Source organism: Rhinolophus sinicus, linkage group LG12 (assembly GCF_036562045.2).
Source record: "Rhinolophus sinicus isolate RSC01 linkage group LG12, ASM3656204v1, whole genome shotgun sequence".
NCBI classification, from domain to species: domain Eukaryota; kingdom Metazoa; phylum Chordata; class Mammalia; order Chiroptera; family Rhinolophidae; genus Rhinolophus; species Rhinolophus sinicus.
The window spans coordinates 17,198,243-17,210,709 of record NC_133761.1 but is presented as its reverse complement, the minus strand read 5'-3'; the positions used below and the strand labels follow the sequence as shown (position 1 = coordinate 17,210,709).

The window sequence follows — 12,467 nt, the reverse complement described above, 5'->3', positions numbered from 1 at the left end:
CAGTCAGGTGATCTGAGGGCCCTTCCCTTAGGCAGCAGCCACAAAAGCTGGGGCACCAGACTTGTGTATATACTCTTTTCAGGGAGATACTGGAGACTTGGAGGAGGCTAGAGGGAGAGGGTTGGGAAGTGTCCTCTGGTTTCCGTGGTCTTAGGGGAGAATCACCGTCAGCCCCTATAGGAGTGCTAAATTAGAAGCCTGATCCTTAGGCAGTAGTTTTTAAAGTATGCAAATAGGCCCCTCTCAGGGAAACACTGGGAGATGGGCTATTTTGCCTGTTCCCCTTTGCGCTGAGCCCTGGGCAATAGCCACGGTGAATGCTGTGGCACCTGTTAAGGATTTGTTTGCTAGTCTTGTGGGTCCCCTAGATACATGCCCACAGGCTTTTAGAGTTAGGTATTTTGGGGGCCAATCCCTGGGTGAGGCTTAAAAGTTGTGGTGCTAGATATGGGGTCCAATTCCTTCACTCTTCAGAGAGAACCTAGGGGTGGTGAGTTCCCTTCCAATTGTGTATCAGTATGCTGGAGGTGGGCTTTATGGTGGGAGGGACTCAGCCTTTCCTGTTTGAATGTGGGCATTTCCTTGTTCTCCCAATGTGTGCCACTCCCCTAGTTGCTGGATTTCTTTCAGAGGAAATTGCTCCATTTGGGGTGTCCATGGCAGGTGGGGAGTTCAGGAGCCTCCTATGTTATTATCTTTGCAGCCCAGGATTGCTCACCTCGTAGGGTGTTGCAGGCAGAGGGAAGAAAGTCCGCTGAAAGGCAGGAAATGTTCAGAGGGAAACCATCTTGTAGGTTCCTGTTTGCATTTCACCCAGATTCCAGTGTTCACAACTACTTTTAGTCTCTTCACTCTATTTTTGCATCCAACTCTGTCAAATTCATATTCTGAAAACTCCATTTTCCAGTATGAATCTGTGGCTCGAAACATTTTTACAATAGCCATTGCTTATTGAGTGTCCACTGTTTTAGGCACTCTATTTCACGTATTCTTCACAATAGTGCAACTTCAACAATGGCCCCGATTTATAGTTGAGTAAATGGAGTCTCAAGGCAACCCTGGTCCATTTATTTGTGAATACATTTACTTCTCTTTTGACCTTTCTCTAATAAGGTACTGGTGTCACTGTGTCAGGGATTACTCGAAACCGCACAGTAAATAAGATACACCTTCCAGATTAACACCACACAAAGATTGTGGTGGGAGACCCATTACTGTATATTCTTTCCACCCATGCATCCATTCAACTATTTTACAGAGGGCAGCAGGAATCTGGTAAATGTTCTGCAGGGAGTTGAACCTGGATGTATTTTTCAAACCTCCCTGGCTGACTGCCAAGGGCAGTGAGGTTGAACACCTCTGGTGCACAAGACGTAGCCCGTTCTATTTCCCATCTTGTTTCTATTACTTCCCCTCTCACTCACTTTGTTCTAGTCAGTGTCTGGTCCTGCCTTACCTTGAACAAGCCAGGCACACTTACGTCCCAGTGTTTGCTCTCGTTATTCGCTCTTTCTGAAGCACTCGTCCCTTACAAACCTGTTCTACCATTCTTCACATCTTTGCTCAGAACTTCTTCTAAATGAGGCTTACTCAGACCACCCGATTAATACCACAAGCTATCTTTCTGAACATACTAATTTTCGACTTATGTGTATTGCTCATGTCTCCATGCTAGAATGTAAGCTTTATGAAGGCAGAGAGTGGTGCCTTGTGCATTCTTAGACTTTAAGCACCTTGCATAGGTTTAGGAGTATTATCTTAAGATTGTGCAACATTTTAATGTGATGCTAAAGCTGTGCCAATTCGGTAGCCAATAGTCCAGGCTACTGGACATGTGAAAGGTAATTCAATTAGTTGTAAAGTACTGGAGATGTAGAAAGTGAAGGAGCCACTTAACCAGGATAAAGCATTAGGGGATCTGAAAGAATAAGTCTGGTTAGTTCAGTTTTAGATGGATTGAGGTACCCTAGGGTCAGAAAGGTTAAGAACCTTGCCCAATCATGTGCACCCAAGTGACCTGAAAAAAACCAATGTTCAGCCCTGTCATACAAAGGTTAGCTGCTTTTCAAATTGCTTGTAGCTACCTCATAGAACTTGCACAACTCCTGGAAACAAGTGTGACCTGGTTTTCATTAGAAGTAGGCCTAGATAATGAAGTTTTCTGAGTTTTAGACAAGATGAGAAGCTATTTCCAGACCCCTGGCCAATTGCTTTCTACTGCACCTTTATGGTAGCTCTGTTTGAGGATGGAAATCAAGATAGGATTATACTGTCTCCACCTAGGCTTTTAAGTCCTAAATTAAATACTCATGATTCTGCTGTATCTAAAATGAAACCATTTCACTTTACTTACTATGCTGAGCCACCTTAAAATCTTTGCAAAAGCTTTTCATCATCTGAATACCTTCTGGACTACCCCCAGGTGTTTTGGCATGCAGTATTCCAGGCTCCCACCACTTTCATTATTAGATTATAATTCTTTACTAGTCTTTACCACAGGTGGTGAGTCCTCAAATAAAGCTTCTTTGGGTTTGAGGACAACTGACGCTTAGTCAACACTGCTGTCCCTGTTACACACAGCATCAAACTATTTACGGTTTAAGCCCTGTTTATCCTAAGCATGCAGTCTTGGTGTTTTAAAGCTCATTGCTAGGGGTGGGACAAGTCAGAAGCCTGAATGTAAAGGTGGGTACATTCCAAGTTACTGAATGCCCTGGCCTTCAGCAGGCTTTTCAGATGGACCCAGGAATCTCCAGAACATGCTTATTGGCTAAGTCTGTTGAGGGCCCCCAGGATATACATCCATAGGCATGTCATGAATTGTATGTATGTACTTAGTTAATAGAGAGATTATCTGTGCCCCTTAAAAGTTCTAATAGTTCTGTCAGTTTCGGATCACAAGGCTCTTCTGTCTTTCTACTTTAGTGTTTCATTTTTTAGCCTGAGACCTTTTGAAAAATTCACTTAGTATTTGCATGGATAATTATTCTAGATACGGCAAACAAAAAGATGAGGCATAATTAACTTCTTTCATCAATGTTTCTATGGGGAACACCACTAACGGAATAACCAATATTCCAAAAATTTACAGCTTATAACACAACTTTTATTAGAAAAGTTATACATAACATAGCATTAACTATTTTCAAGAACAATATTAAACCCAATAAGCAACAAAAACCAGACTAACAAAATGTGTAACAAGAAACTAATGACCTTCCATAATCAAACATTCAATTATCTACAATGTCTTTTTACAAAGGGAGGAATATCCATGGTTTACAGGCACATCATATGGAAAATAAAGCTGCAATAGCAATTTTATACAATTACCATTCTCAAGAAAATGAATCATCAAACAGTAATTACGAGTTCACAAATTTAAAACATTTCACATAATTTTAAATTATTGGGTATACACTGAAATTATGAGTTTCAAAAGTGATTTTTTTCCCCACAAAAGTGCCAACACTTAAGCTAGAACTTTCAGTGTATTTTTGCCCTAAAAAGTTAAGACATGTTTTGATAATCATAATAGTCACATAATTTCTGGTGCTATCTGGTCTGTTAATAATAATAAAGCCTTTATCTAGATGTGTTTTTCTTCACTTAAATTATAGGAAACCGGATATAGGATTTCTGTCGCAAAGCTATTAAAAAAGTTCCAAACACAGGAGTGTGCAGCGTTGGAAAAAGAGGTCAGTAATAAAACTTATAATAAATATCAGAGAAGCCATTAGTTTTTACAGCATTGTCCACTCAACGGTTCAACGAGGTGTATAATTTCCCATCGGTCTGTCCTTTTAGTTGGCATAGCAATTTCTATTTTCATGATCTGAATACTCAAATATATCCAAACATTTTTTAAAACTTTGATTTATAGCTCCTGGCAAGTCATAAATGTTTTTTAAATTCATTCTACTCTAAAAAGCCTATTTTTGCTCATTTTAGAGCCTCACTAAAACAACAGATTTCAGGATAGTAAGGTTCATTAAAAAGATTCAAGTGGAATGATTTATAAAAGAGAACACTTTAAACCAAGTTCTATATTTTTGTAGTTGAAGGGGAGTAGTTAAAACACAATTTCACACATCCCCTTGGTCATTATGGAATTCTACTTTAAAACACATAAGAGGACAATCTCTGTTTTGGGCACGATCTGTAAGTAAAGTGGTTACCAAGATTGCCGATGTTACTGATGAGAAGAGACAGTTTCTGTCAAAGACTCACAGCACAGTTCTTAATTAAACTGTCAGGCATTTTTCCTGACAAGTTTTCCATTTCCAATCCAGTAATGGAGAACTAAGACAAAAATCCTGACTTTTGACTGGTACTCAACATTATCACATGCGCCAATATTGCACACATCTGTTCTGAACTGCTGAAATAATCTTCTGGGTGCTTGTTTTCTCCGTAAGAACACAAACACAATCCATACAAGCAGTTTCCCTTAAAGATGAAACTGACAGATTTAAAATACTGGAAATGAAGAAAGAAAAAGGCAGAGACTTTGTACAGACAAAAATCTAAAATTTCTGAAAGGGTTTCGTGTGCCCTACACATGGGGGCAATTTGTACACACTAGTGACATGAACACTAGCTCTAATGCTTCTAAGCTGCTCAGATAATGTGGAACCTCGGTCCGGGTGTTGCAATGATGTCACTGTATGGTTCTTCCTGTGTCAGCTCAATGGCTTGCTGCTTTTTAAGAACCAAGAAACTGTAGAACTTCGCTGCGGCTTGTTTTCTGTTCGTGTTTCGACATAACTCAAGCAAACTAATAGATTCAGCTCCAGTTTTAGCAAGAGCTCGCTGAAATAAAACAAAAAAAGGATCAAATGAAATCTGCAAAATAAGAGGCTAACTGTGGATACCAGAAAAAGTATACTGCATATTCATCCTATTGGCTGGGAGTGGACTTCTTTTAATAGCATGAGACTGAGTCTCACATTAATGGAGAAGGTAAAAGCAAGTGTACCACGGCATGTCTAAAATCACAAATCTAAGAAACCAGGAAAGTTGTTCCAGCAATATTAAAATGACTCATTTCTCTGGACATGTAATGTACTCTAATAGTAAAGTCTAATACTTACTTACAGTTGTTAACTTATTCCAAGTATCCTTTGAATTATTTTAGGAAACCCCTGAGCAACTTGTCTGGTATGTCATAGATGCTTAAGATACCTCATATCTATCTGACACCTTAAGGCCCAAGTGGTGACATCTGACACTACAACAACAATACCACAAATTCAATGATTCAAACACATTAAATTTGCTTAACTAAAAATAAGATCTAGACACACAAAGGAGTACCATAAATCACCACCACAGTTCTGCTTTGCATGATAACCACAGTTAACTATTCACCTGGATACCTTCCAGGCTTATTACTCTGGGCCTAACAGTTTATGTATTAAAATAGGTAGATGTGGAAAAAGTTCCACAAAGGTAGGTTTTCTGGTTATATAGCATGGAGCCGTTTTTTGAGGGGCAATGACAAGTCTTTGAGGAAGACTTCGAAGACTACAGTGGCATACCTGAAGACCATGAAGCATCTGCTGAGTCCTTTTGTTCCATCTTCTTTCTTCTTGATCCTGATCACCCCCTGAAGCATCTTCATCCTGAATGAAAATGACCCCCACATTTGAAATTTCTATAACACCCAAAAGTTCTAAATTAACTTAATAGAAATTAAACTTGCTGCTGCTCAAAAAAATCACTTCGATCTAGTATGTCTTTCTTAAATTATAAAAGGAAGTCCTCTGCACCTGCAAACAAACATTTGGCTGAATATATGATTCTGTACTGGCCTGTAAGGATGTGGTCTATACAGCGTGGCCCACAGACTACTGCTGGTGGTTATTTGGCCCCTGTTAAGGAACTTGTGTTGGGACATAAATCAACTATGCCACTGAACAGTTTATTTCAACTAAATATGTATTTTTTTTAGTAGAATAATATTCTAGATGAATTTATATTCTGTACCAGTACCAGAGCCCACAAACTAGCAAAAATGAATAAGCAGTACTAGTTTATATGGTGTTTTAAAAGAAATGGGCTACAACCCATAATATATATTTCACTTGAGCCGCCTAGCTCCTAGTTACTGCTAGCCAGCTACCTAAATGACTTTCTAAAATTGGTGTGGGTAAGAGCTGAGATGCTCCCAGGCTATGCTAGAACTATATACCGTGTTTCCCCAAAAATAAGATCTAGCCAGACTATAAGCTCAAATGCGTCTTTTGGAGCAAAAATTAATATAAGACCAGGTCTTATTTTATATACGACCTGGTGTTATATTAAATTTTGCTCCAAAAGACGTATTACAGCTGACTGTCCGACTAGGTCTTATTTCCAGGGAAACAAGGTACACCATGTTCCAAGGAGCCAGAACTAAACAGCTTTACACATAGTGTGAGATAATAGCGCACTCTAGTACATAGGCTAGAGTAACTCGGGAGCTAAATTTTGACTTTAAAACAATGTATGGGTCATTAAATCCTAAGGACTAAGTGGTCATGAACTCTCTGGCTGGCATAATAATAAATTACAAATACATCAAAATGTGTCCAATCCATAACTTTTAAGTCTTGGAAGAAATTTAAAAAGCTTCAATGCTATCTGGACACTTTAAAAAAAAGGTCTGTATAAAATATTTGACAGAACATCAAATAGAACAGTAAGTATTCTAAATCTTATCCAACATTCTCAAGACCTTGAACAGCCAAAACATGTCCCAAGGACAGGAAATCCATTCCTAAAGCACCTCTACTTTTTAAAAAAACAAGTCATTCAAGCCTTCAATCTATTTTAGCCAAGTCACATCCCACCCCAGTCTAATGAAAACAAAACCCACACAAATGAAAAATGTTTGGATATCTGATTTTCAGGCCATGGAAAACAATTTAGAAGCAAAAAAAAAAAAAAAAAAAAAAAAAATCTAAGGGCAGGCCCATGTCCTTCAAAAGCCCATGAGGAAGCCAGTAAGTTATGTAGCACAGTATAAATCCGATGTTCTCAACGAGCTAGATTACTAAGAATTTGGTTACATTTTCCTTCTGTTCAAGCATTTTTCATCACTGATGCTAAACATCAATTATGTCCAATATGAAAAGCAAAAGAACTGGTTGAAGACTTTTGCTAAAGCTGGAATGGAATATATTCACTAGATCTCTACATTCCTTTACCTCCTCTTCTTCATCATCTTCTTTCTCCTTCTCTTTCTCCTTTTCTTTTTCTGGCAGAAGTTCTAACTCTGGAATTAACTGACAGATATTTGGAGGCTCTTCTGGGGGCAGTTCTACAGGAGGCATGTCCATCTGCTCTACCTGCTGAGGCTCAAAGCAATAAAAACAAGGCAACTTAAGATTTACACTTAAAGGGTGGCTTCTTTTAAAGTTTTCAAAATGGAAAGAAATAATCAGAAATTGATTATATTATATTTATCATTTTTTTTTGGTAAAGCTACAACATTAAAGCACTGTAATTTACAAAAGAAATTAATCCATTATCTTATTTTAAAAAATCCACTTTTGTTCTAGAATATTTACTTTTTAGAAGTCAAATAGTTAAGTCTATGTGACACATTTGCAAATAAGAAGAAAAACTATAAGCAGTAAAAATCCCAAGAACTTTCTGTAGTAGCATTTTAGGGGAAAACACACAAAACAGAACTCACTGACTCCAGGGCAGTACAAAAAAGCTTTACCATCAATTAGTCTGGTACTGTCAACCATTAGTGCGTAACATTGCTTTAAGGTATCACAATTAACCTTGAGTTCTTACAGCAGCAAACGGGAAAGGAGAACTATTTTTCTGGGTCTATCTCTTGAATTTCCTTCCTCTCAGGCTTAATATTAATATTTGAGAAGATTAAAAAACGAAGCCTTTCCCAATCCCAATGCAAAGGAATGGCAAGGGAACAATTACTAGCAGAGTGGTACTAGAATAACCCACTCCACTCACCTACCTGTTCCCATTCCTATTCCTGAGCTCATTCAGAAAAATACTCTTTTGACAACTCCTTACCACCAGAGGGCACAGAGAATTAGTTCTTCAAACTGGCAGAGTATTCTTCCAACACCTCTTGATGAAGGCTGAACCAAGAGTCCAAGGTTACCCAAGAGCTTCCCTTTGCTCAGATTCATTTATTCTACAGACTTAGGGTTGGGAAGTCCTAAACCAGACCTTACCTCCTTTGTACTTAGTTTTCCTATCCTAAGTGACTTAATGGTAGCTAGTTTGAGTGAAATAGCCAGATATTGCTTTACTTTTTTCTCAGCAATTTGAAAAGTATATTTTGATTACTTAGTAACGTAGCCTAAAACTACCTAGTATTGAAGATACGCAGGAATGTTTGCTGAAGATTAAACCAGAAACCGGAACAGAATAGAGAGCCCAGGAATAAACCCATGCCTACATGGTCAGTTCACAACAAAGAAGCTAATATACAATGGGGAAAGGGCCGTCTCTTCAATAAACGGTGCCAAAAAACCTGGATCCCTAATCTCCTATACCAAACACAACATTCAACTCAAAATGGATTAAAGACTTAAGACCTGAAACCATAAAACTAGAAGAAATCATAGGCGGTAAGCTGCTTGACAATGATCTTGGCAATGATTTTTTCAGATCTGACATCAAATGCAAAAGCAACAAAAGCAAAAATAAATAGGTGAGACTACATCAAACTAGAAAGCTTCTGCAAAGGATACCATCAATAAAATGAAAAGGCAACCTACAGAAAGGAGAAAATATTTGCAATTCATATACAGAGGGTGCCAAAAAAATGTATATACATTTTTAAAGAAAAAAAACTATTAATTGTAATAATACATACCAATAACAAAAGATGAATACAAGTCACATATGACTTCTGCAATTATAAGAGGTCAAAGTGGTAAGCATCAGCATAATTTTAAGTTTTTTCCTTTCTTAAAATGTGTATACATTTTTCTGGCACTGACAGTATTTTAGGTATTAACTCCTTATCAGATAAAGAACTCACAAAATTCAAGCATTAAAAAAAAAAAAAAATCATTAAAAATGGGCAGAGGATCTGAGCAGACATTTTTCCGAAGAAGATATACAGATGGCCAACAGGTACATAAAAAGATGTTCAACATCAGCAATCATCAAGGAAACGCAAATCAAAACCGCAATGAGATATCACGTCATATCTGTTAGAATGGTTATTATCAAGACAAGAAATGAGTGTTGGTGGTGATGTGAAGAAAAAAGAGAGAGCCCTTGTGCACTACTGGTGGGAACGTACATTGGAACAATCAGTACGGAAACACTTTGGAGATTCCTCAAAAAATTAAAAATAGAACCATACGATTCAGCAATTCCACTTCTGGGTGTTTATCTGAAGGAAAAATTGACTACCTTGAAAAGATTTCTGCACCCTCATATTCACTACATTATTTACAACAGCTAATATATGGAAAAAATCCTAAGTGTCTGTTAATGGATAAAGAAAATGTGATACATATATAAAATGGAGTATTATTCAGCCACGAGAAAGGAAACCGTGCCATATGCAACATCATGGGTGAACCTTGAGGGCATTATGCTAAGTGAAACAAGTCAGAGAAAGAAGTCCTATATGACATTGCTTAGATGTGGAATCTAAAAACGCCCAACTCATAAAAGCAAAGAGAATGGTGGTTACTGGGGGAAATGGGAGATGCTGGTTAGAGTGGAACTTCTAGTTATACGAAGTTCACTTTAGGTCACTGTGAAGCAAGACTATCCAAAAAGAGTCAGAAAGACTGAAAATTCCTAAGCACCTTTTCTCACTTAAGGCACATTGTGCTCATATCCTCGGCTACTGTTCTTCCTCTCTGGACCCATTCCTTTGCATTTTCTGCCTAAACCAAGATACTTCAAAAGGGCTCCTTAAATAACACTTACTACTTCTAGGGTTTTAAAATGAATACCCCTAAACATCATGAGGGAGAGGTGTGCTTACTTACAGGGATCACAGGCTCTGGGTCAATTTGTCCTGCTTTTCGCTTAACTCCCTGAGGTGGTGGTGGTGGCATAGCTGACTCATCCAAATTTGTTCTGCTGGTCTCCATTACTGACTCCTGGAGGCGGCTTGGCTCTTCCAAAATGGGCTCATCTGCAATGTGGTCATATGAAGAGGAGACTAAGATCATACAGCCTTAAACAATTATTTTAGAACCATTTATTTTTAATACTAATATACCAAGACATAGGTACTTTCTCTAATGAAGATGGCTGAAAAAAATTTTACCTCCACAAATATTACTCAATTTATAACAATACACTTAAAGGTGGGAAAGGGCCTTAGAAGGACAAGTCCCACGTCCTGTCCAATGCAGGACAATCCTTTAGCAGACTATTACCCAGCCAGTCCTGAACACAGAAAGCTTCCTCTCTAACAAAGCAGTCACACAATAAGGCATGTATTTCCCCATCCAAAAATCTGGGTCTACGCCTTTGTTCCTGATTTCTTTAACTTTGTCATATGGGGAAATTTTAGGCCAAATGTTTACGTCAACTTCATCAGGGAACTATTCCAACACCACAGACCGATAACATCGCGCTGCTGATGCTGCTGTTGCTGGTCCTCTCTGGGAACCTCTGGATTTTCAAATTCTTTGAGGAATTCATCCAAATTATCAGCCTCTCCTCCTTTCCTCCTTTTCCTCAGATCTTCTGGAACTAGAGGTGTAAGACAGCGTGTGAAGAGCTATAAAAAGAAAAAAGAAAAATAAAGAAAAAAAAACGCAATCATAAAATAAACCACATTAACTGAACACCCACCACTGACATTTCTATTTTCCGTAAATTTTAATATAGTTGTAATCAGGGTATATATAATTTTACATGATTTCTACTTAATGTCATGACATTCCCACTTCATTTCATCTTAAAATGATTTTAAATATAGGATTTCAGATAATTGCAACAATTTTGGAAAAGTTGAAAAGAAATGAAAAATTTTTAATCCGTTGTCTTGTAACTCAGGTAACACTTAAGTTTTAAATTTATTTGCCTGCAGTTTATTTTCATACTGCTACACTTAAAACTTAGTCTAACTGGATCATTTCAAACAGCTTTACAGTCCTTTTTCCACTTATTATATGGTACTCTTATCAAATATTTTTAATGATTGCATAATATTCCACTGAGTGAATATGTTTTGTGTGTATATATATTATATATATACTACACACAACATGTATCTCACACTTGAACCATTTTTCAGTATTTTAAGTTTCTTTTTAAAAAATTAACTGTAAATAACAATGTAATGAACATCTTTGCAGAAATGGCTTTTCCATATTTTTTGAATTATGTAAAATTTCCTTTTCCTTAGGAAAAACTCGTCTTTTTTTTTTTTTTTTTTAAAAAAAAAACAACCTTAGAACTTAGTCAAAAAATATAAATCTTCCAAATATTATTTGACCATACTTTCTATAAATAGCAGTTAACCATAGCCTTGCTGCTTTGATACACTTTAGGATATAGTAAAATATAAAGTAAAATCAATTGGTTCTATGCACATTTCAACTTTAGGAATAATAATAGCCTAAAGAGCACTGTATCACTCATGAGATGCCTCAGAATCTTGCTTTGGAATACTCTGGAACCTTAAGTGAGCAGAAAAGGGCCTATTCTCATACAGCCAGAATTCTTTGTGGGGAAAAATAGAACCACCACGTTTTTGCCAGAAAGCAACCCCTGAAGACTGCAGACCTGAAGCACAGTCCACACTAAGGCAACAGCGCAGTTTATCACAGGAGGCTGAGGAGAGAGAACTGTTATTAAAAATGTCAGTAGCTTTTTAGTATATGGCAAGTTCACTCTGCATCTTTTAGAAATGCAGGTGCCACTCACTTATCATGATCTTTCAGATCAAGTTATGGTCAGTATACTGGGATTTAAAAAAGAAGAAAAGAAGGTACCATATAGTTGAAAATCAGTTGATCACAGGTTTTAAAAATATTTTTTAAAATGGTCAAACTGTATATGGAAACAATTCTGCAAACTATCTTACCTTCAGTAGTCTGTTATTCCACAAAGGCTGGGCAGGTAAAGAGAAGAGTTTTTCCACTCCCCCTGTCTCTTTCCACATCATCAATTTCTTGGTGGGTGGTGCCAGATCCAAAGTAGTAACAATGTCAGAATAATCACTAAGTTGGGCTCTAATTGTCTTACTATCCAACTCTTTGACACTGTCAACAATTAGCTTCCTCTTCCGCTTGGCTTTTGTTTCCTTGACTAGAATGATTCAAAAAAAAGAAAGAAAGAAAAAAAGGCATTTTCCTGAGAGGGCAGCATGAAACAAACAACCAGACTTGGTCTTGTTGTATTCCCTGCTTTTCTATACACCTACCAGAAAAGTGAAGCCTCATGAGGGCAAAATGTATTTTAAATGAGGTTCCCTAAGCACCATGTAGACTAGAGGCTGGCATTCAATAGGTGCTCAG

General features: G+C 37.5%; 1 protein-coding gene across 4 annotated transcripts in view; it reads right to left on the bottom strand.

Annotated features, from left to right (window-relative positions):
- Positions 1-3,084: 3,084 nt before the first annotated feature.
- The window catches only part of RAD21 (RAD21 cohesin complex component), a 56,080-nt gene continuing 46,697 nt past the window's right edge, over positions 3,085-12,467 (bottom strand). For 3 of the 4 annotated variants that reach the window (XM_074317083.1, XM_019714117.2, XM_019714203.2), the window contains 6 exons: positions 12,035-12,258; positions 10,564-10,723; positions 9,981-10,129; positions 7,191-7,340; positions 5,541-5,624; positions 3,085-4,812 (listed from right to left, as the gene is read on the bottom strand). In XM_074317083.1, coding sequence (XP_074173184.1) covers positions 4,621-4,812; positions 5,541-5,624; positions 7,191-7,340; positions 9,981-10,129; positions 10,564-10,723; positions 12,035-12,258 — 959 coding nt within the window. In that variant the 3' untranslated portion in view covers positions 3,085-4,620. The remainder of the gene's footprint in view (positions 4,813-5,540; positions 5,625-7,190; positions 7,341-9,980; positions 10,130-10,563; positions 10,724-12,034; positions 12,259-12,467) is intronic. The other variant, XM_019714249.2, reaches the window with a different exon arrangement.